Below are 25,934 nucleotides of genomic sequence, written 5' to 3' on the forward strand. Positions count from 1 at the left end.
TTTTCTTGACTTACACTTAATGTTATTTCTGAAAGTAGACCCCAAATAAGCTAATTTTGGTTTTGCTAAGATTTTCTTAAATATAAACCACTAGTAACTCTTAAATATATTATTTTATGACTATTAACTAATACATACTTGAGTGGTTATTTATTGTTTTCTTACATATGTTCTGAGTAATCATGCATATTTTATTTTATTTTATTTTTTTGAGCTGGTTTCCTTTTTTAAAAAATTTTATTGGAGTATAGTTGCTTTACAGTGTTGAGTTAGTTTCTACTGTCCAGCAAAGTGAATCAGCTATATGTATATATATATCCCCTCTTTCTTGGATTTCCTTCCCATTTAGGTCACCACAGAGCACTGAGTAGAGTTCCCTGTGCTATACAGTAGGTTCTCATTAGTTATCTATTTTATACATAGTATCAATAGTGTATATATGTCAATCCCAATCTCCCAATTTATCCCACCTCCCCCCTTGGTATCCATGCATTTATTCTCTATTTCTGCTTTGTGAATAAGATTGTCTATACCAATTTTTTCAGATTCCATATATATGCATTAATATACAATATTTGTTTTTCTCTTTTTGACTTACTTCACTCTGTATGACAGTCTCTAGGTCCATCCATGTCTCTACAAATGACCCAATTTTGTCCTTTTTATGGCTAAGTAATATTCCATTGTATATATGTACCACATCTTCTTTACCCATTCCTCTGTTGATGGGCATTTAGGTTGCCATTGTTACAAAAAGAATGAAATACCTAGTAATAAACCTACCTAAGGAGGCAAAATATCAGTACACAGAAAACTATAAGACACTAATGAAAGAAATCAAAGACGACACAAACAGATGGAGAGATATACTATGTTCTTGGATTGAAAGAATCAATATTGTGAAAATGACTATACTACCGAAAGCAATCTACAGATTCAATGCAATCCCTATCAAATTACCAACAGCATTTTTCACAGAACTAGAACAAAAAACTTTACAATTTGTATGGAAACACAGAAGAAATTGAATAGCAAAAGCAATCTTGAGGAAAAACAAACAAACAAACAAACAAAAAGAGCTGGAGGAATCAGGCTCCCTGATGTCAGACTATACTACAGGGCTACAGTAATCAAGACAGTATGGTACTGGCACAAATACAGAAATATAGATCCTGCACATTTTAAAAGACAAGTTATTAATCAAATTAAACTTTTAAATTTTAGATTTTTATAGGTAATATTTGCTTTTCCTGAGCACTGAACTGCTAAGAATTAAAATATACTCTAATTATGAATAAACAGATTAAAAAATGTTGGCAAAACCTTGCAAACCAAGGCAAAATTAGAACATTTTAGTTGATTTTAATATTACCTTAGCAAATAGAAATAAGAAGTTAGATGTTTTAAAAATATTCATTAAAAGTAGAGAAAACCTTGTTCATTTATTCACACAACTATTGTCTCTAGTAGGCAATTGAGTATGAATTATAATTTGTGGTTTCCTTTAATGAACAGTTTGCTCAAGCAGAAAACCTGAAAAAATATTACACACAGGGTTGTGACAGCTTATTGAGACCTAGAGCATAAGACATGAGCACTCCTCTCCTCAAACACTTACAATTTTTAAAAAATTCATAGATGTGAGAATAGCCATTGCCAGACAAAAAGTATACCTACTCTGTTCCACACTTACAGATATATTTCTGGTTGCATATATTGTATTGAATTGGATATAAAGACCAATGAATTTAGGAATATAATCTTTAAAACCTAAGCTGTTTGCAGCAAAATGTCATTGTAAGAGCCCAAGATAAAGGATGACTTTAAGAATGTCATTAGGTCGATGAGGTCAGAAAAGATGGTTTTGATCATTGTCACACATCTACCACTTAAAATAGCACATAGTAGGCCTTAAGTAAATATTTATTGGATAAATTAATGAAAAACAACTACAGAAGTATAGTTGTTGCTCAGAAAGATAATATATGACACATCAGTCATTTTTAATATAAAAATAAGCTGTAATTTAATATTATTTCTTGAGATGGGTATTGGGTCAGAAACTTTTTTTCCTTATCACAGATGAGTCATAAAACTAATTTGAAAATCAGAGAGAATCTCAAATTAGGTCCCTGAATAGACAATTATTAATTGTAAATTATCTTCTTTTAAGGAGGTAATATTTGTGTTACAGATTCTTGGCTCCAGGAATTCTATCCATATCTTCTAATCTTTGGTTTTGCAAATTTATTTTTTCATGTGACTAAAAAACTATTTATCATTATTCCTGCTTACCAAATACTGCAGTGCAATCCTCTAAATTTAACAACATTCAAAACACTATGCAATAAAATAAGAGAAAAAATTTCATGATCAGTGTTCACCATTGTAATATAACTTAGATTACTTTCTCAATTGCTACTATGAAAACTTTAAATGTAGGAAGTAAACTGAACTGAGAAGATTAAGTTTTCCTAAAGGTGGTTTCATTGGCAATGTAGTAACTTGGAACTATGTTCTCTATTGTAGAATGTTGATGAAAATTGCTTGATTTGCAATTTCATTGGTTTTATTGAAAGCTCAGGATGTACAAAAAAATGTGCTTTGTGAATAAGAACTGTATCTACACAAGGATAAACAGAAAAAAAACCTTGATTAAACGAAGTGTGGAAAATGGTTACAGGCTCATTCCAATATCTTTGAGTTTGCAGTTACTTGGAAGCATAAAGTTTGTCGTGCCTTAGTTTTGACACGGAATATACTTTTTTAAAAAAGTGAGAACAAATTTTATTTTATTGCCATGATTAAAAACATGTTAAAGGGAATGAAAAATGTTAATATATTAAATCAACTTTAAAAAGGTGAATTAATAGATTGTAGAGCTCCAAAACAAACACATCGATATTTTCTAGTAAATACATTTTATGTATTTAATCTTTCTCTTCACTGAATTTTGAATTTAATACATACTTGTTATATTTTAAAGAAGGAAATTTCCAACTTGTATTTCCCATGCTTTTATTGAGTTTATTCTTAGGGAAATTAGGTGGGTGAAGGTGGTTTTCTACTACAAAGACACAAATTGAAAGAGGTAAACTTAGCTGTTGTAAATACTATTACTACGTTCAAATAAGAATATTAACTTGCAAGGGTCTTTTTTTGTCACAATCAATAGTCTAATTTGAGGGTTTTGTTTATGTTTTTAGAAAATACTTTACAAAGAAAGACTATGCAGTGTAATGGACAAATGTTTTTGGTAAAGGGGAATTTTATATGAAAATTTGCACAATGATTTTTCATATATATACATAGAATATTAAAATTGTCAATAAAAATATGTTGACAATGCTTAATCACACTTTAGTATTAATAAAAAGTTAATAAAGACTATTAAAACTGTAATTTATTCTCAGAGAATATTAAAAAGTATTTATTTTCTGATTAACTGCAAAAACACTCATAGGCTCTAATATCTAAATACAATCACTAGAGGAAAGGGATAGATTTCCTGTAACATTTATTAACATAAGCAGACTGTGAGAATTCTATTAGTCTAGACAGGAGAACTGCAATGTTTCTTTTGTTTTTCTTATTAATTTTGACAGACTTGAAGTGCTTGCAATTCTGCACTACCAGGTTTCCATGAATCCCCTACTCTGATATAGTTTAATTTTTGCATACTTACCATGGGTTTAAAAAATGCTTTAAGATGGGTTTTAAAAAGTTACTTAAATATGAGTGCAGAGAAAACTAATTAGTAATGGAAGATTACATGAAACATTTTTCTTTTGTTTTGGTTTTAGTGAAAAGAATATGCCTTTGAAAAATAAAATCAAAGCATCTATTGATGTCATCCTACTCATGGTTATAGAGTCATAAATTGAGAAAGAGTGAGAGTATATTTGGACAAAATAATCAAACCATGTTATTTCATGGAGATGATTACTTGTAGTCAGTAAGTATTTATGATTGGCATATCTTTTTCATTACTCTTGAATCTAATCTCTTAAAGTATAGAGATGTTTTATTGTATTTTGCTCATTTTTTTCTCTTTTCGAGAGAGTATACTTCTGTAGCAGTTCAATGATTTCTTTAAAGTGAAATGCTTTTTTAAAAATGTATTAATCTTCTTGTGATACTATTATCACACTAAAAAATTTGGTACTTTGGCTTTGACAATGAGAAATAGAAGACAACCTTCCACACTGAAATATCTGTTTAAAGAAAATGTATTTTGCCATTTCTTTCTCTTTTTTTTTACATTTAAAAATATTCTTTCTGATTAATTAGTTTTTACTTTGCTAAACATCAGGGAATCATTCTTAGGAAATTAGTTTTTACTTTGATAACCATCAGGAATCATTCTTAGGACTTTCGCTACTCAATGTAATTGTTACAGTTGATGGTTCACCCCAGCTGGTGTTCTCTGCTCTTAATTTTACATATAAAATACCATTCCCTTCATTTCTATGTATATAACTACAAGATGTTCTACTGCAATAAGCATCCTGGCTTTTAAATCATAGAATAAATGTAAATTAAGTGTCTACTGTACACTAAACACTATGCCAGAAACTAAATATTCCATATTCCACTGAAGCTTAGAAGAGAAACAGTCTTTCTTAATTCATTGAAATAGACTTTCTAAATATAATTAAAACACAGTGCATTGCAAAAATTTTATGCTTTGACAGTGAATTCAAAGTTTTCAGAAGATATATTTTATATTTTAGATTAAAGTAATATTCACTACTGATTATTGATGAGCTAATGCTTTTCATATGAATAGAAATTTTTACAGTTTTGAAGTTAAAAAAACACAAAACTATAAATGGGACTTTAATTTTAACAGTGTGAAATAGTTGTTTAAAATATATAAAGAAGGCTTCCCTGGTGGCACAGTGGTTGAGAGTCCGCCTGACGATGCAGGGCACATGGGTTCATGCCCCAGTCCGGGAGGATCCCACATGCCATGGAGCGGCTAGGCCCGTGAGCCATGGTCGCTGGGCCTGTGCATCCAGAACCTGTGCTCCACAACGGGAAAGGCCCACGTACCAAAAATAAAATATATATATATATATATATATATATATATATATATATATAAAGAAATAGAAGCAGTATAAACTAATAACCAACTAAAATAAGATAGAATAGCTATAAATCAAAACATGATGTCTTTGGTATTGAGTAATCAAAATTTCTTTAAAGGTGAAAGCTAATGTGCAAAGGTGAAATGGGGCAGAGGGATCATTTTGGCATTGTAGCAATTCCATAAGAAAAATCTAGCCAGGCCTCATGTGGGCACTAGAAAACCACTAAAGGTGGGGCCACTTATTCATAGGAGTTGCATTGTAGTTGTGCCATTATTATTTTCTTGTAGTGTTTCCTATTTTTTTCATAAATTTCACTCTTAAGAAAGACAATTTCATTGACTCAACCCAGTCATAATTTGTTCCTCTTGGGTCAAGTATTCCCACCCTCTTGCTCTAATTTTTGGATTGTGGGAGGGACAGTGGAGCTTGATCAAAACTTGATCATATCTTGTTTTCCACTGTCCTTCTAAAGGGGCATGGTGTGTTAAGAATGGGAAGTTATATAGGGTAAGAAGATGTTAGTAAGTTCATAGCATTAAAAATTACCTCATAGTATAAGGTATACTACAGCTATCAGTATACATTAACTTTTTCTTTCTGCTTTTTGCCCCTCATTTTAAACAGAACAGTAATCCATTATTTAAAACATAATAATTAACATATTCAATAAATGAATCCATTTGTTTTGCCTTAACATATCTGTCAGCTATTGCCACAATAATGTTGCATAATAAAGAGCCACACAATCTCAAAGCCGTACAGCAATACACATTTATTCTCATGCATATTTGTGTAGGCAGTTGGGTTGATCTAGGCTGGGCTCAACTGGAAAGATCTGCTTCAGGCTACAAGTCTCTCCATTTCAATGTCTCCTCTATTCAATGTCTGTTGTCCTCCTTCTGGTACTAGTGAACTAGTAGGGACATAGTATTCTAGTAACTGTAGCAGATGTACAAGAAAGCAAATACATTTCAAACCTGTACTTGGGTCATATTTGTAAATATCCCATTGACTGAAACAGTATCATGGATGAGCCCAAAGTCAAGAGGCAGAGAGAGAAACTCCACCTAAAAGTGGGAGGGACTGTGAAGTTGCTTATAGGGAGTGAAGAATTGGGATCAATATTTCAATCTACCACAGCTTGTATCTTTAATATAAATCAAACTGCTTTTCTATTTTTCAGCAGTCTTAAGAGAAGCCTTTTCTTTTAAAAAAAATCCAGGATCTATTAAGTCAAAAAAAAAAGTGAAGAAAAATTTGGTGGAATATTTTTATTTGTTTTTCTTATACTACATTTTCCTTTTGATGTGTGTTTACCACATTCAGATGAACAACTGTTGAAAAGTGTACTCCAGGATGCTTTTGCAGGGTGTTTGTTTTGAAGAATAGTATAAAAATTTCCATAAAGTTTCATATGCAACCACAGATATTTTAACTTGATCCTTTATTCTGCATTTACTTTTAGGCGTCCTTAAGAATCTGTTAAAATGCAGAAATTATGCAGTATTGATTTCAGGAAAAGTTGAAGTGGTTACACATGATTGCCTTTGCCTTAAAAGAAATCCTTATTTGGTTCTAATTTGAACAATATTGAAAGCACAACAAAACTAGCTTTTTATTATGTCACCACACATTTGGTGAGTTATGGAAAGCATTTTATTTCAGGAATGGAGTTAACTGTGTCTTGTCTGCACTTCTAGCCATTCTTGTCATTTCTGGCTACTGTCCAAGCCTGCCTGTGACTCATACATACTTCTTTCCTGATAAGAAATGCATTGAAATCCAGGGAACATATGCTGCTGACTGCTAGAAGAGTTTTAGTGGTGAGAGATTAATGTAATTGCTTTTGTTTGAGAAATATAATTGGTCACAGTTACATACATGTAGCTTATATGTAAAATATGTTCTATTGTAAAACTCATGACAGTCATTTTTACTTTGCTTTTAAAAATGATGCTGAAAGGAATCTAAAATGTATATGCTTCCTTCTTTCCTCTTATTCCAGAATAGTTGGAAGGGAAAAAGTACAAACTTATGTGAAATAAATGCACAGATATCTAAATATACACAAAACTTAATTTAAATTTCAGGTATAAAGTTTGAAATGACAAAGTATTTATTAGCTTAAAATTCCAAAAAGAGGAGTATTCTAATTCCTAAATTAAATATTACTTCCTCAAATATTATCATTATATCATGTTTCTCTTATTAAAGTGTTTTCTCTTTTAAAATATAGTAAAATAATGTTTAGTATATAAAGTAATATTTTAGTGCTAAATATCTGTGAAATACATGATTTTTCTATTTTCTTGTCATTCTGAAGGAACACTGTACCTAAATGCAAAGATTTCCTTTCTGATGATCCCTGAAGCTTCAGTAAATTTGGGGCCTGCAACAGACCTGTGTTCTCAAGAATTTCTAGTTCATGTATACGTGTAGTAATGGTGCTATTAATTTTCTCTAATAGGTCACATCTAACCCCTACTGGTCTTCCATTGTATGGGATTATAGGTCATTTCTCCATAGTTTTATTTCCCCCATTTTCTTCAAGATTTCAATTTCAAAAGTTCAGAAATACCATCAAGATGAGACAGTACACTATGATTACAGCTACCACAGACTCTTGTGAATAAGGTTGGTTATACATCAAAAATAAATAAATACCTCAAAGCATTGTTCACAGAGTATGATTGGATCTTCCACACCTATGCAGTCCAAACAAGACATTCCTGACATTTAGGGACTTTTAGATGTAAACTGTTCTTTGCTAGGGCTCTCTCATAACTAAAGTATGAGTCACTTGCAAACCGTAATAGATTTTGGCTCTGCAACATGATGAAGTGTTCTGGATGTAGTGAAACACTTCACCCAGACTTATGGCAACAGAATTCCCAGTGGTCACCCAAAATAGGGAAAGAAATGAAGAACAAAATTAAAGGAAATATGCAAACTCTGGCACCATCCCTTCATGGCAATACAGCTCTTTATTCTTGTTGTTAAGAGATGGAAGTACTTGGAGTTTAAACCCATAAATTATAATACAAGTAGGTGTTGAATTTTCTTGTTCCTAATGACTGAACTTAACCTCATACTTGAAATTTTAAAAAGGGGTAACATATATGCCCTACCAAATGAAATTATTTGGTTAATTCTTCTACCAGAAGGCTAATATAGAATGTCAAACTTTCTGCAGAAATGTAATTAGACTTTCTGCTATGTATTCTCAATATATATATAGGCTTTGACATAAATTTACTAAATAAAGCCTTGTTATTGGAAGCCAACATAGCATGCAAAATGTGTCAATCCCACTGAATTGGGTGAATCACATAATATTTGGCTTCATTTGAAGAGAGGGAATGGGAAGTTATAGCCAAACATTTAAAATATAAATTTGATTATTTGCTTGAGCCATGGTTTTGATATTTCTATCTTGATGTCTTTGGTTAATGAATGTTTCTCTCGATTCCCAAGTTTAATGTCAAGTCATAGAATGTTTCTTTGCACACACCACCCTGACGTCCCCCAGCACGAAGCCACTCACTGCATTGCAGGCAGACTCATACTTCACACAGCCTCATCTCAGACAGGAAAGGTGGAGTTTTCCTTTTCAGAGCCAAAGGAAGTGACAGCTCAGGCTTGATAGTTGTGCTGATCCTGGTGTGGATTTCAGTTTGGTTACTTTGCATTCAACTTCAACTTCTCACTTGAACCTCCATACAGAAAATTAAATGCTGGATTTCAGCATTTTCTTTCACGCTGATGAAATAAAAATTGTTTTGAGTGTAAGATTAGATTTTATCCTCACTGAATTTCAGTAGCACCTACACAGTATAAACTAGGGCATCGTTTAGCAAAGTGTTATTGGAGTGACATCATAATGACCTATTAAGGGTAATGCACATTTGAATGACCTCAGTTATTTTTTCAGGTTTATTCATGACTTTTGTGGCATTTAGTGTAGTTGTTTCTGAAGCAGTGATGGGCATTTCATAGGATCTTATATTCCAATCTCCCAACTGGGAGATTTCCTGAGTTGTTATTTTATATGCTTATACACAAGATGCTTTCCCTGAAGCTCTTTTAAATCATTCTTCTGAGTATAAAGTTATTGAATTATCATCAAATATAATGTCATATCATAAAAATTATACATGATGGCATCATGGACACACAAGAACTAGGAAATCAATGGAATTGGATTGGTTCTAAATATTATTGTAATATAAGGCAAATTTGATGAATACATTCCTTATATACCAGTAACATATCTAATTTATTAAATTTGCTGAACACGTGACTCTAATAAAAATGTAAAAATAACCTGATTTTGCTTTTAAAACAAATATCTCTGGAGAGAAATTTACATGCTAGAGATGGGTAAGTTGTGAGAATGCAAAAATGAACAAGACAATTTTTGCCCTCAAAATTCTAGAAGTTACAAATTTGAGCAGTATAAATTAACTGTTAACCTTTGCAACGACCAATTTCTATAATATATAAATGTGTTAAAGAAATCAGAGCAAAAAATACTTCCTTTGAAATAAATATTTTTTGGCAGAATTATTAATTAAAAAGGAGTGTTTAAATACAATCTGGTAGCATTATCACAATATCTTTGGAGGTAATACATGTGAACCCTAAGCATTATTTTTGGTGTAATGCTTTGTCACAATTTATGTGGTAATAGTAGTATTTGAGAAACTTGGAGTGTCAGTTTCACAAAAATAAAAAGACAGTAATGTAAATAATTACATTTGGCACTAAAAAAAGCAGCTAATCAAGCACTATTTGCTCTGATATGTCTTCTTTTATAGTTTATGTACTTTATGTCTGTCCCACCAACCATTTAGACTTTAGGCATTTCTGAAAATGAATATTACTGCATCTTTTGAGAAAAAGAAATAGCTTCTTTGTAGACATTTTAAAAGCAGTAACTTTTACTGATATCTACAGAGAATTTAGCTATAGTTTCTTTACTTGTAATGTATATCCACCACCTTTTTGCTGAATGTTTAATAGTCTTCCAGTGACATCGATAAGGCAAACCTTCACAGATTATTTTCCCTTAATGTAAATATATATAAAGGAATTTAAAAATGAGCAAGAATGTGGATAAAGTAGTATTTGCAGGGTAGATAATCAAACATTAATTTCTTCAAACATTATTTTCCTGTACACATCAAATGCATATTTTGTTTGAATGATCTCTGTCTTCGTGCAAAGATTAGAGACAGTGGTCTAAGGCATATTATGCTGCTTGCTCCCTAGCCTGGTTCTCTCCACAGATCTCTGCAAAAATCAGTGGACTAGAGTTAAGAGGCTGACAATAGTTTTTCTTAGATAAATCACTTGACATTTCAATGCCTTGCTTTTGATTAGGAGATGAACTTGATATCTAAGATTCCTTCTAAGAATTTTAATATTTCTTCTTGCAAATGAATGGATTCCTAAACCTTTGTTTTATTATAAATTTTACAATCTTTCAAAAGAAAAAAAAAGGTTGTTTTTCAGAATATGTCATGTAGGTTGCAGGAAGATTGTGAATTAAAAATATGTTTTGGGGCATTTTTCATCCTGATTCACTAAGAACCTCTTTATTTAGCTTGCAGAGAGATTGTGTATTTAAGAATATGTTTTTAATTGTGGTTGAGATAGTGATCACAATGCAATTATCAGTTTATTAACTGGAGAATGAGCTCATAATGGACCTTGATATTTTAGTCAATTCCTTAGCCTTGAATATAGTGTATTACTTCTGGAATATCAACTTAATTTAGTGAAATACCATATTTTATATTAACACATATGTAATGATTTGATAACTGCTAACTAATAATAATAGCAATTTCTCATTTATTATGTAGCTGTATTCTGATTTATTGACTTAAAAAATTAAAAATAAATCCCCAAGATATAACATCATTCCTGATGCAGTGCAGAATAAAATGATAATTGCATATAATAGGAAAAAAATTTAAAGAGAAAAGCATTGTACAGATTTCATAACAACTATTTGCACAGTAAGAGTTTTAGTTTTGAAATATCCATTTGGCTATTCAGCAAGTAGAATATCAAGGATTCTATTCCTTTAGCATAAATAAGTTTGGTGACAATATTTAAAGCCATATTTTTAGTTAACTTTTACCTTTACAAAACTACCAAAAGACAGACCAATTTTTAATGAATTGATCATTAGCTCCTTAATCTCGGTCATATTTTTGTCTTCAAATATCATCATTTACCAAGGTTTCACTGTCTAGGGATCAGGTGTCTCAGCTTAGAAAGTCATTATTCTGAAGGTCCCTAAATGGTAATGGAGTGATGGCCGTAGACAATACCTATGGTTCAGCCGTTAGCTGTAGCTGATGTTTTTGCTATGAATAAGTCAACCATAAAGCTACCAACTGCCTTTGTAATTGTAGCAGGTGAAACCACATATGTTCCTTAAGGGTCAAATATCTAAGCACAAAGGTCAACATTTGATAGGCAGGCATAAAATATGCAAGTACCTTATCTTAATGGTGTAATGTTTCTTTCATCTTTGAGGGTCAATTTTCACCAACTTACAGAATTGATACCTTAAGATGTCCCCAGACTTAAGTTACGGAAGCCACTGGCAGTTTGTATTTGTTTTGTTTTCATTTAAAATACATCCACTTGTGAAGGGAAGCTTCTGAGTTCAAAATGTGATATTTTTCGGACTTCCCTGGTGGTCCAGTGGTTAAGACTGTGCTTCCAATGCAGAGGTCATGGGTTTGATCCCTGGTCAGGGAGCTAAGATCCCACATGTGCACAGCTTGGTCTAAAAAATAAAAAAATATATATCTTAAAATGTGATAGTTTTTACAAAATAATATTTAAATGCAATTATTTTGCTTATTTCAGATCCAAACAAATATAAAAATAGATGTAAAACACTAAAGGGGCATAGCTGGCACTAAAAGCTTAGCTATGCTGTAGTTTTTGGTGTGTCTTTTAAAAGAATGGAATGTATTTGCCAACATATACTTTTTTTAGTTTAAGAATTATATTTTAGACAGTTTTTAAATCTCTTAATTTTAAAATAAACCACTAATAGCCATTATCTGTATTATTTAAAGTTATCTAATTTGTACAGAAAGAAAGGACTCTTTAAAAATTATAATGTCTTAATTCTTATTTCCAGATATCTTCACTAAATTTTAATGTTTGACTCCTGTGTTTTATATGATAATATTTCAAAACAAATCATACCAAATCTTAGTCCAAAGAGGAGGTAGTAATGGAATAAGATTCTCAGGTTGGTGGCAGATCCAAGAGAGTGAGCCAGGTGCATGTTAGGATCTGGACTCATCAAGAGAGATGGTAACTGCCGAGGACGAGATGCAGGGCAGTTCAAAGGATTATCCATGGTGTGGGGAACTGACTTCTTGGAATCAAGATATCAACAATAGTTTTCCCGGAGGTAGTTGTAAATGTTTCTATTTGTACATATTTACATGATCAAACTTCATTTCTTCCCTGCAAGGGATGGTGGCCTGTCTTATTTTCATCTGTATTTTTTTTTTTTTTTCTTTTGCGGTATGCGGACTTCTCACTGTTGTGGCCTCTCCCGTTGCGGAGCACAGGCTCCGGACGTGCAGGCTCAGCAGCCGTGGCTCACGGGCCTAGCCACTTCGCGGCATGTGCGATCTTCCCGGACCGGGGCACGAACACGGCTCACAGGCCTAGCCACTCCGCGGTATGTGGGATCTTCCCGGACCGGGGCACGAACCCGTGTCCCCTGCATCGGCAGGCAGACTCCCAACCACTGCGCCACCAGGGAAGCCCTCATCTGTATTTTTAATAAGTAATACATACCCTTCATGTGATAGATCCTAAAATATTACATGAATAAATATTGGAATCAATAACCACCTCATAGGTAAACAGGGTCCATGATCTTGGAATTCTTGGTAGTAGAAACATGACACACTGAATCAGAAGTGAAAGGATTGCAGGATGACACCTACTTACGCCAATGAGTTCAAATCTCCTCTCCTAGGTAATTCGTACCCCAGGCAATTGAGGGAATCTAGAGGAGTCATGTTGAAAGCTTTTCAGGAATACTTGAGGAAGTGTGAAGTGGAGAAGAGAAAATATCCAGATTTTTCTTTAAAAATGGATATAAAGTTTCAACTTTTTGATTGGCAAGCTGACACTGATTTGGAAAAAGCATAGTCTGGCTTATTAAATGGATGACCTATTGTATCCTTAACCAAAAATATAACCTTTGCATATATCAGATCCAATGATGAGATGTTCTAGATCTGTGTCTATAACTGGTTGATTCTAGATACATTCAGAAATGTTTAGTTTTGAACTCATTAATATTTAACTAAATTTATTCTTGCTAATAAAAAAGGAAATATTCTTCTGTACCTGAAGTGATGGAGTGGGCCAAAATTTCATAGAGAATACATGATCACAGACTTTTAGAGCTGTATCTAGGAATCACCTAGTTCATTTTTTTTTCTTTTTAATTCTGACAAAGATTTATAGGCTGACCCAAGATTATATGACTACCTAGTTCATATGTAAGTGTTCCAAATTCCAGACAGGAATAATATGCACATTTGTAAAAATATATTTATATAGCTGTGACTTACTTTTCAGATATGATTCATTATGTTTATTGAACACACACACAAGCAAGGGAGGTATGTGTGGAGAGAGAGAAAGACAAGTTTGCACTGTAGTGAAGAAAACGTACTGACTTACTAGATCTTAACCTATGTACCTTTGGTTAACTCATTTCTCTAATGGAAGATAATAGTACCTGCCTCATAGGTCTCTTTTGAGGATTTTATATGTATATGTGTGTGTGTGTGGATGCATGTGTATATGTGTGTACACATATACATATACTTTAAAACCGTGTTTGCCATGTGCATGTTAGTTATAACTATTAAAATATAGAAGGGTCTTGCTCAGTTCATTCACTCATAATGAAGAATCTTTCTATCATATCCAGCATGCTTCTTTCTATCATATCCAGCATGCTTCTAGTGTGTGGTACATGTCCTGATGTATCTTTGATATCATGTTTAATTGGTGCCAATCTGGATTCTCTTTACCCTCAATTTAGTGTTCTTCCTCCCCCTCACAGATATGCACATATACTTACATAAACACACACTCACATATACATATTCTGTCACATGTGCAGTCTCTCTCTGGTTCTGAGGAACACCTAGTTCTGTCCTGGTAGGAAGTTGGAAATGCTCCTTATAGACTGCAGTTTTAGCCATTGTGGATCTTTTCTAAAGGTGTAGAGGATGATGTCAGCCAAAAAAGAAGTGGCAGATTTCTAACTACTGAGGCTGTCTTAACCACTTCCTAGACTAATTTGAGCCATTAGCTATGATCAAAACTGTCCTGTTAAATGGTGGAACTATAATAATTATTTAGTACTGAATTTTGTATATTGTTTTCTGGGTTTTTCTTTTTTATCAATTGCTCATCCGTTTACTTGCCTAGCTTTACTGTATTTCCCACTCATTCCTTGCCAGAGAATAATGACAATCCTACCTATTATTTCTCCCTACACCCAAGCCCACCCTCCTCTCTTCCTGGAAAAGAAGAAACCAGAATTCTTTTGCTCTCTCCTAATATTCATACTCATCACTCTTGGATCTGATGGAGTTTTTACAGTATAACTATAAAAGATGACATTTCATCCAAGGAGAAAAATGTCCTGGTTATATCTGAGCTAAATGGATGGATGGATTTTTCTCCGTGACTTGATTTTGTGACCCAACTGGGGAAACTTTCAGTTTTATTAGCAGCTCTCTCCCCTTTTCTTATCAGATATTCAGCTTTTAGCACCTAGCTCAAAAGAGAAAACACATGGCTTGAAGTTATTATTTAAACATCACAAATTGTTATTTCTAAACAATTTTCCTTAGGTAGGGAAACAAATAACTCTGACAAGGACCTTTCAAACAAAGCTGTTAATATTTGCAATTTATATGAATGCTACATCTGAATGGAATGATTGTTTAGCTTTAGTCACCTTAAGATGTGTTGAAAGGAGTGGAAATAGAAAGAAAAGATGTGTGTAGTTTTCTTCCCCCAAAGATTGAAAGTTGACTTTAAAGGGAAAAATGCTGAGTGTTTTTTAAAACAAAATGTGAACTTCTTTATTTCCTTTGGACATTAGTTGCCAATATGTAAACATTTCAGGAAGAAATTTTATACAACCTCATCTGTGTGTCAGGCAACATTTAGTGGTTGAAAGACAGACAGTCCTAAGTCTCAACAATTCTTCACTGGTGCACAAATCTGGGGATGAAAATGACAGTTGATCATGGACCTATTCTATTATAAACTCCAGGTTGATCATTTAAAATCAATTATGATCAACAAGTCAAATGATCTTTATTTGGCTTTTATATTTTCCTATAAATATTTCACAACTTTCTCTAGGGTATTTTCTGTTTTTGATCTCGTATATGAAGGTTCTGATTCTTTTTGGAAGGACTATTTGAATAGACTCTTGGTATACAATTTAATTGGTATCTTGCAGACATATGCAATATTCATACATTGTTTCTTTCTCTCCTTGTAGGTAGAAATAACACTTCAGGATATCAATGACAATCCACCAGTGTTCCCAACCGACATGCTGGATCTCACAGTGGAGGAGAACACTGGAGATGGCTCTAAGATTATGCAACTAACAGCCATGGATGCTGACGAGGTAGTTCAGACACTCTCTCTGAATTTTTGAAACCTAGTATTCCAGTGATCTATCGAATTTCTATTGTATGTTGACAACATTTATTTCCTAATAACTAAGGTTAAGCGTTATGTGCTCTTTTCCAAAGAAATTAAGTAATTATTGAAATGTGATATAGGAATGCTAAAATAAAGACTGTCTAGTCGTAATTTTCCTTTGATCAGCAATTAACAACTTAGTTCATTGCTGGCTACATTTTGGATTTCTTAGCCAAATTATTTTAATTTCTCAATTAATAAAAAATACCTACAGAAATATCTTCTTTTTTAATGTCAGTATCACTCCCATTTGCTATCTTATAGCATATATAGCTAAGAATTTATTTTTTATTTGTAATTCAAAAAAGCAAATTATTTAAGATTAAAAAAAATTAAGGATACCTTGCAACTTTTCATTTAATTTGAATATATACATATATGCAAATATAAATATATATAATTTAATTATAGCCTTATATATTTTAAGGAAATTATCTAGGTAGCTAATGAGTTTTCAATTCCATTAATAAACAGAAATTTCTTTCCTAGTGGTAAATTGAAATTTGGGGGCACAATCTAGATTTCTATCTTCTGTATTTATATTTTAAGTTTAGCTAATGCTCCAAATGGCATGGCAGCTTATATAATTTGTAATTTACATTTTTCCCATTAAAAAAATAGTATCACTTGTTTTCTCCTTCTTGCTAAGTAAAGGGTTTAATTAATGTTTTAGAGTTTTGGAAAGAGGAATAATGTTCCCCTACACTAGTATCCCCTTTCCCTTTAAGCTAAGCCCCAAACAGGTCAGATAATTTAACTTCCTTACCCTCAATTAAAATCCAGAGGTATCTGAAAATTTGATTTTTGGATTATTTCTTTGACTTTAAAAAGGTAAATAATTCAATAGCAGACTAATATTTAACAGCCAGTACAGAAATATAAAGACTTAGTCATTTATACATTTTGCCAAATTTCCTTTTCCTATGGAAAAAGAAACAAAATAAAGCAAGGGCATTTAGGTAATTGCATTTGTCTACTGAAAAAGATTTGGTGTTTCAAGTTTAGTACCTCCTACTCAATTTTATATAGAGAAAAGTTTATTCCCAGCTCCAGCTACCATTAAGAGTTGTGTGCAGAATATTTCTATTATTATTGATAGATATGAAATATCATCAACTATAATTTACTAAATACTGCATTTCCTTAAAGCTCATCATTGATAATATATATATGGATAGCTCAATTCATAAAATTTCATTATCTCTTATTTAGCAAAATAGCTAAAAAGCAACAGAAAAGAAGCTCATGCAATTGCTATAAGCCTACGCAATCGATACATCAAATAATTGTAATTGTAACAACTGCTCTGTTATCTATACTCTCTGTAGAAAGAGAACAAATAAACCTCATTTATTTCAAGTGATTTATCCAAGACAGGAAGCAATAATATGTTAATTATAATATATATATATATATTCTGATGGGATACACTAGTCTCAAGAACTGATTGTTTGAAAGAGATGCCAACATTCAACCCTTTTAATACTATTATGTTAATACTGTTATAATTTTATTTTCTTCTCTACTTTTTCTTTTCACGATATGACAAAGAAGGGTTAATACAAATGCAATGCTGCCTGCATGTTTATTTTTATCTCTTTAACTTTTCTGTGTGTGTGTATGCCCGCACACACTTGCATTGTCTTCAAGTTCATCTTTTGAAATGTGTTTATATTTATGATGAAATTGGAAGAAGGCTGGAAAAGTCCTTATGTCTCTAAGTATTTATGTCAACACGGTTTTAGTGTACTTTGTTTTATTTCTATTGAGCTTTGTTTTTTAAGTTAAAAAAATATAAGTAACCATGCTGGTGTTATCCTTAGATGTTCCGGTTTTGTTTTTGTTTTTTTTTTTTTTAATTACTAAATGTAAGGTGATGATAGCTAGGATATGCAAGTACATTTGAGGTGAGAAAGGGTGGGGAGTTAAAGGGGCAGAAAGGGGTAAAGTTATAAAGCAGGAATAACTAGGGAAAAGAAAGGAGAATTGTTTGCAATCCAGGGGGCAGTAGGGATGTTGACAATTTGTGCAGGATGTGACTGCACCTGAAGGCATAAAAATCACCACTGAGTATCTTGTAATAGGACCTGTATGCGGGGGTAAGGAGAGGGGAGGTGGAAGGAGGGAAAGACAGCAGAGGATGGAAGGGAGGAAGTAGTTTCACCTGCAACTTTAAAGAAAAGAAGGGGAGGAGACCTTCAAGATGGCAGAAGAGTAAGATGTGGAGATTACCTTCCTCCCCACAAATACATCAAAAATACACCTACATGTGGAACAACTCCTACAGAACACTTACTGAACGCTGGCAGAAGACCTCAGACCTCCCAAAAGGCAAGAAACTTCCCACCTACCTGGGGAGGGCAAAAGAAAAGAGAAAAGCAGAGCCAAAAGAATAAGGATTAGACCTGCACCAGTAGGAGGGAGCCGTGAAGGAGGAAAGGTTTCCACACACTAGGAAGCCCCTTCGCAGGCGGAGACTGTGTGTGGCAGAGCGGGGAAACTTCGGAGCCGCGGAGGAGAGCGCAGACACAGGGGTGCGGAGGGCAAAGCGGAGAGATTCCCACACAGAGGATCAGTGCCAACCGGCACTCACCAGCCCGAGAGGCTTGTCTGCTCACCCGCTGGGGCGGGAGGGGGCTGGGAGCTGAGGCTCGGGCTTCGGCGGTCGCATCATAGGGAGAAGACTGGGATTGGCAGCGTGAACACAGCCTGAAGGGGGCTAGTGCGCCACAGCTGGCCGGGACAGAGTCCAGGGAAAAGTCTGCAGCTGCCGAAGAGGCAAGAGACCATTGTAAACAAGCTCCAGAGAGGAGCGCGAGCTGCGGCTACCAGCACAGACCCCAGAGATGGGCATGAAATGCTATGGCTGCTGCCGCCACCAAGAAGCCTGTGTGCAAGCACAGGTCACTTTCCACACCTCCCCTCCCGGGAGCCTGGCATCCTGCTACTGCCAGGGTCCTGGGATCCAGGGACAACTTCCCTGGGCGAACGCACGGCACGCCTCAGGCTGGTGCAACATCATGCTGACCTCTGCTGCCACAGGCTCGCCCGGCATCCGTACCCCTCCCTCCTCACGGCCTGAGTGAGCCAGAGCCCCCGAATCAGCGGCTCCTTTAACCCCGTCCTGTCTGGGCGGGAACAGACGCCCTCAGGCGACCTACATGCAGAGGCGGGGCCAAATCCAAAGCTGAACCCCGGGAGCTGTGCGAACAAAGAAGAGAAAGGGAAATCCCTCTCAGCAGCCTTAGGAGCAGCAAAGTAAATCTCCACAGTTAACTTGATGTACCCTGCATCTGTGGAATACCTGAATAGACAACAAAGCGTCCCATATTGAGGAGGTGAACTTTGGGAGCAAGGATATATATATTTTTCCCTTTTCTCTTTTTGTGAGTGTGTATGTGTATGCTTCTTTGTGTAATTGTGACTGTATAGCTTTGCTTTTACCATTTGTCCTAGGGTTCTGTCTGTCCATTTCTTTGTTGTTGCTTTTTTTTTTTTTTTTTAGTATAGTTTTTACTGCTTTTTATCATTGGTGGATTTGTTTTTTGGTTTGGTTGCTCTCCTTTTTCTTTCTTTGTTTTTTAAATTATTTTTATCTTTTTAATTTTAATAATTATTTTTTATTTTAATAACTTTATTTTATTTTATTTTTTCTTTCTTTCTTTTTTTCTCCCTTTTCTTCTGAGCTGAGTGACTGTCAGGGTCTTGTTGCTCTGGCTGGGTGTGTCAGGACTGTGTCTCTGAGGTGGGAGAGCCGAGTTCAGGACATTGGTCCACCGGAGACCTCCCGGCTCCATGTACTATCAAATGGTGAAAGCTCTCCCAGAGATTATAAGAAAATTATAAGAAATGAAAGATGATACAAACAGGTGGAGAGATATACTGTGTCCTTGGATTGGAAGAATCAACACTGTGAAAATGACTATACTACCCAAAGCAATCTACAGATTCAATGCAATCCCTATCAAACTACCACTGGTATTTTTAACAGAACTAGAACAAAAAATTTCACAATTTGTATGGAAACACAAAAGACTCCAAATAGCCAAAGCAATCTTGAGAAAGAAAAACAGAGGAATCCAGCCCCCTGACTTCAGACTATATGACAAAGCTACAGTAATCAAGACAGTATGGTACTGGGACAAAAACAGAAATATAGATCAATGGAACAGGATAGAAAGCCCAGAGATAAATCCACGCACATATGGTCACCTTATCTTTGATAAAGGAGGCAAGAATATACAATGGAGAAGAGACAGCCTCTTCACTAAGTGGTGTTGGGAAAACTAGACAGCTGCATGGAAAAGAATGAAATTAGAACACTTCCTAACACCATACACAAAAATAAACTCAAAATGGATTAAAGACCTACATATAATGCCAGACACTATCAAACTCTTAGAAGAAAACATAGGCAGAACACTCTATGACATAAATCACAGTAAGATCCTTTTTGACCCACCTCCTAGAGAAATGGAAATAAAACCAAAAATAAACAAATGGGAACTAATGAAACTTAAAAGCTTTTGCACAGCAAAGGAAACATAAACAAGATGAAAAGACAACCCTCAGAATGGGAGAAAATATTTGCAAATGAAGCAAGTGACAAATGATTAATCTCCAAAATTTACAAGCAGCTCATGCAGCTCAATATCCAAAAAACAACCCAATCCAAAAATGGGCAGAAGACCTAAATAGACATTTCTCCATAGAAGATATACAGATTGCCAAGAAACACATGAAAGGATGCTCGACATCACTAATCATTAGGGAAATTCAAATCAAAACTACAATGAGGTATCACCTCACACCAGTCAGAATGGCCATCATCAAAAAATCTACAAACAATAAATGCTGGAGGGGGTGTGGAGGAAAGGGAACCCTCTTGCAGTGCTGTCGGGAATGTAAATTGATACAGCCACTATGGAGAAGTGTATGGAGGTTCCTTAAAAAAACTAAAAATAGGGCTTCCCTGGTGGCGCAGTGGTTGAGAGTCCGCCTGCCGATTCAGGGGACACGGGTTCGTGCCCCGATCCCGGAAGATCCCACATGCCGCGGAGCGGCTGGGCCCGCGAGCCATGGCCGCGGAGCCTGTGTGTCCGGAGCCTGTGCTCCGCAACGGGAGAGGCCACAGCAGTGAGAGGCCCGCGTACCACAAAAAAAAAAAAAAAAAAAACTAAAAATAGAACTACCATACAACCCAGAAATGCCACTACTGGGCATATTCCCTGAGAAAACCATAATTCAAAAGAGTCATGTACCACAATGTTCATTGCAGCACTATTTACAATAGCCAGGACACGGAAGCAACCTAAGTGTCCATCAACAGATGAATGGAGAAAGAAGATGTGGCACATATATACAATGGAATATTACTCAGCCATAAAAGGAAACGAAATTGAGTTATTTGTAGTGAGGTGGATGGACCTAGATTCTGTCATACAGAGTGAAGTAAGTCAGAAAGAAAAAATCATATACCCTATGCTAACATATATATGGAATCTAAAAAAAAAAAGTTATGAAGACCTACCTAGGGGCAGGACAGAAATAAATGTGCAGATGTAGAGAAGGGACTTGAGGACACGGGGAGGGGGAAGGGTAAGCTGGGACGAAGTGAGAGAGTGGCATGGACTTATATATACTACCAACTGTAAAATAGTTAGTGGGAAGCAGCCACATAGCACAGGGAGATCAGCTCGGTGTTTTGTGACCACCTAGAGGGGTGGGTTAAGGCGGGTGACAGGGAGATGCAAGAGGGAGGAGATATGGGGATATATAGCTGATTCACTATTTTATAAAGCAGAAACTAACACACCATTGTAAATCAATTTTACTCCTCTAAAGATGTTTAAAAATAAAAAGAAAAAAGTAGGACATTTTTGGAAAACTGTTTTTGGACTCTTATGTTTAAAAGATTAAGCCCCTGAGGTTGTTTTCCTTCTTGGATAATTTTCTCATAAATTTTTTAGTAGCATTTTAATGACTACTGACTATTTCCAATACTGGCTTTAGCAACCAATTTCTTTGTCTGTATGCCATGCATAATGGACACCTAGGCTTCCTATGGCATTCAGAATTATTGGCTGTTTCCTTTTTTGAGTTTATAATAAATTAATATTAATGCTTTTAGGTAAACCTCTATCTTCTTCTCTACTGTCAGCTCCTTACCTCTTAGTTAAATTTGAAAAAAAATATATATATATATATGTTTTCTCTCTTACCAAATCATGGCTCTGTTTTCTTTCTTCATCTAGTTTTGAGTAGGAATCAATATTGAAAGCAAGGAGTTGCTTTTACTTTGTGGCCAGCATTAAATTGTCACACAACTATCCAGTAGATTGATTTTGCAAGATTAATAGAATTCTTTAAAATGCTAAGATTATGTAGGTAATCAGCAAATTATGTCCATGTATTCTTTAGTTTATACACTTGTCCTTAATTACTAAATTGAACATAAAATGATTAGTATGTTAGAGAAACTAGTAGGTCACTGAAGAGTAATGCCTGGGTAAAGGAATCAGTTTTAGAAAGCAACATATACATGTTGAACGTAATTTAAATATCTTTTGAAACATGTGTTGGATCAAGATACACATCTCTCAGAAGCATGTGACTTTGTCAGTCTCTTGTTTCCTTCGATAAACAGAATTATTATGCTTGTAATTGGCCAGGATACTCAAGCTTTGTTCCATGGTACCATATGTGTTTTTGAAAATACTACTTAAGTTCATAAAATGCATTTGCAATTTATAGCTATTTACTTTTAGAATTCCTTCCACTTACTTTTGTCTCTGTGGTTCCTCAGGAGAGTGGAGTATTTTTAAACAGCATTATTTCCACTGGGCTACAGCTGAAATACGATATTTGTTTCTTGTAGCATTGCTGATACTGCATATTTGGAATATTAAATAAATAGACTTTTCAAAAGACCTAATTAAATCATTACTCTTGGCTACACATTTTCAGACATTCACTAGAACTAATAATGCACCACATCATCTGATTTTGAAAGTGAAAAAGATGGTTTATCGACATAGTCTGTTGCCTTTGCTTCTGTTCCTAAGAATTATTTAGGAGTATTCATTATTATAGTCATTTTGCAGACAGGACATTTCTAAATTTCAAACCATTTATACAATAGCTTGAAATATGTTTTTGTATCTTGGCTTTCCCCTAGTTTCCAAATTCCATTTTAATAGGTCAGAATTGAATGTAGCTGTTTTTCCCTGGACTGTTTTACCAGAATAATCGAATTCCTTGTGAAATAGAACAAATGGTACAGAATGTGGTCAGATTAGAAGTCTAAAATTCTTACTGAATGTTTTTGTTAAACCATACAATTACAATAAATACATTAGATACTCTATGTACACCTGAATATACAAGATAAATGTGCATAGTATGTTAAACCCAGCTGTTCTATACTAAATTGAAATGTTCTTTGAGGCATTCACATGACTAAATTTTAAGATCAGCTTAGGGAATGCAGTACAAATATAGCAAATGCCACTAAATGTATATTTTTAAAGAGTATTTTTGCCTTCAACTGTTAGAAATCACCCCCTTATGTGTTTGGTCATGAAGATAAAATATATTTAATTTGTGATGGAAAAGATGTATGGAAACTTCAGCTGCTGAAATTTCCCAGCATGTCAGCTTTATAGTCTAAACACCCTAAATTTATGTTCTTCCTAATATCTTCTGGAGAGTTCTTAGCCTGTATATTTTAATAAATACCTTGCTATAGCTTAATATGGTAAAAAAAAAAAGTATATTTGTTTTATGTGAGTATATTTAAATCAAAAAGCAATTTTTGAAGTTGACAGTTCCAACACTACTTATACCTCAGTGTCAAGTCTCAATACTACATATTAACAGGAAATCAGAAAATATTTTCCCTGGGATATGTAGCAACTCTAATCAAATTTTTACTTAAATTATTTATTTGCAAACAACTCAGTCATCAAATACATTTAACTTGTATTCCTTTTATAAGAAAATAATTAAAATAGGGCTAAAAGTAACAATTAACATTGTAATACACTTAAAGCTTCTCAAGGATTGTTCTAGGTCCTATACACGTATGAGCGCCTTTAATCCTCAGAGCAGCCCTATGTGGCAGGTATTATTACCAACCCGATTGTCCAGGTAAGGAAACATTGGCTCAAATGACATTGGCCCAATGACACACAATTAATAAGTAGTAGAGTAAATATTCAAGCCCAAAACTATGACCCCAGAGCATCAGATCTCAACCAGTACAGTGTATAATATTTAACTCAATATTTCAATTATAATATACATATAAGTAAACATATCTAAAACAAACTGCTCAAAATTGAAACAATATATAGGTAAGTTTATAAGAGATTTTTAAATACTGTAAAGTTAACAGCCCCCATCATCAAATCCAGATGGGTGCTTAATTTTTTTTAATTAATTTTTATTTGAGTACAGTTGCTTTACAATGTTGTGTTAGTTTCTGCTGTACAGCAAAGTGAATCAGCTATACATATACATATACCCCCTCTGTTTTGGATTTCCTTCCCATTTAGGTCACCACAGAGCACTGAGTTCCCTGAGCTATACAGTAGATTCTCATTAGAAAAATATGGAACACTTCAAGAATTTGTGTGTCAGCCTTGCACAGGGGCCATGCTGATCTCCTTTGTATCGTTCCAATTTTAGTATATGTGCTGCCAAAGCGAGCACTGGGTGCTTTAATTTTAATTTCCCTTAATTTCTTTATTTTTGACTCTGCTAAAATCTGTTCTTTCTTGAAATCTTCCCTTTAACCTCTGTGGCAGGCTGTCCTCTGGGTCTCCTAGGTCTCTCCCCCTCTTCCTCCCTTAGTCCCTGCCCATTTTTCCCATTCTCTAAAAGTAGTATTCAATCTTTATGCTGCTGTTCCTTTCTTGATTTATTCTAATTTAAGTCCTCAACAAATCTTGTGGTCTCAACTGTGACCTACATATATCGACCTTCAGATAGTTTTATGAAACCCCTTTTCAAATCTCTGACCACATAACCATTTCTATGAAACTATCCTTCAATTGCTTAACATACTATACATAAAATTATAAAATTTCACTGCATACTTTCTCCTGTGTCAAAGCAGATCTTATCCTGAGATGTCTTCAGTAAGAGTATTCTCCTAATTCACAGCCAAAGTAATTTGAAATTAATTTTTTTCCTTCTGTTTCACTTTTACACCCATTGCCTGGAGTTGTTAAAATAAAGATATGAGACTGAGTGAAGTAAGTCAGACACAGAAAAAAATTTTTCATATTTTTTATATTTAGAAACTAAAAAAAGGGTACAAATGAACTTACTTACAAAACAGAAGTAGAGTCACAGATGTAGAAAACAAACTTATGGTTACCAGGGGATAAGGGCAGGGGAGAGGAATAAACTGGGAGTTTGGGATTGACATATACACATTACTATACATAAAATAGATAACTAATAAGAACCTACTGTATAGCACAGGGAACTCTACTTAATATTCTGTAATGGCCTATATGAGAAAAGAATCTAAAAAAAAGAGTGGAGATTCTCTCTCTCTCTCTCTCTCTCTCTCTCTCTCTCTCTCTCTCTCTCTCTCTCTCTCTCTATATATATATATATATATATATATATATATATATATATATATAAAACTGATTCACTTTACTGTACACCTGAAACTAACACAACATTGTAAATCAATGGCAATTTTTTAAAAAAGAAAGAAATGAGAATATAGGGGAATGTTGAACAAATGAGAGATATTGTTACTGTTACTTCTATATCCAATAACCTATCAGATCTTACTAATTTGTCCTGTGTATTATGTTTGGTACATTATAATTGAGAGTCTCATTTCTAGAGCAAGATAACCAGGGTTCATATTTATTTGTCTCAGTTTCTTTATCTTCAAAATTGGGATAATAATAGTACTTACCCAACTGGATTACCTTTAAGTATCTAAACAATTAGTACCCATGAAGTGATGTGCTCAGAGCAGTGCTTAGCACTTAATAAACACTTAATAAATGT

General features: G+C 34.2%; 1 protein-coding gene and 1 non-coding gene across 2 annotated transcripts in view; one reads left to right on the forward strand and one right to left on the reverse strand.

The window, feature by feature from the left end:
• FAT4 (FAT atypical cadherin 4) overlaps positions 1-25,934 on the forward strand; it is a 175,259-nt gene that overhangs the window by 56,698 nt on the left and 92,627 nt on the right. The window contains exon 2 of the mRNA XM_060105751.1: positions 15,688-15,819. Within this exon, the coding sequence (XP_059961734.1) occupies positions 15,688-15,819 (132 nt within the window). The remainder of the gene's footprint in view (positions 1-15,687; positions 15,820-25,934) is intronic.
• LOC132501412 (U6 spliceosomal RNA) lies at positions 24,502-24,608 on the reverse strand. The gene has a single exon (XR_009534232.1). It is a non-coding gene; the product is annotated as a U6 spliceosomal RNA (small nuclear RNA).

Source organism: Mesoplodon densirostris, chromosome 1 (assembly GCF_025265405.1).
Source record: "Mesoplodon densirostris isolate mMesDen1 chromosome 1, mMesDen1 primary haplotype, whole genome shotgun sequence".
NCBI lineage: Eukaryota > Metazoa > Chordata > Mammalia > Artiodactyla > Ziphiidae > Mesoplodon > Mesoplodon densirostris.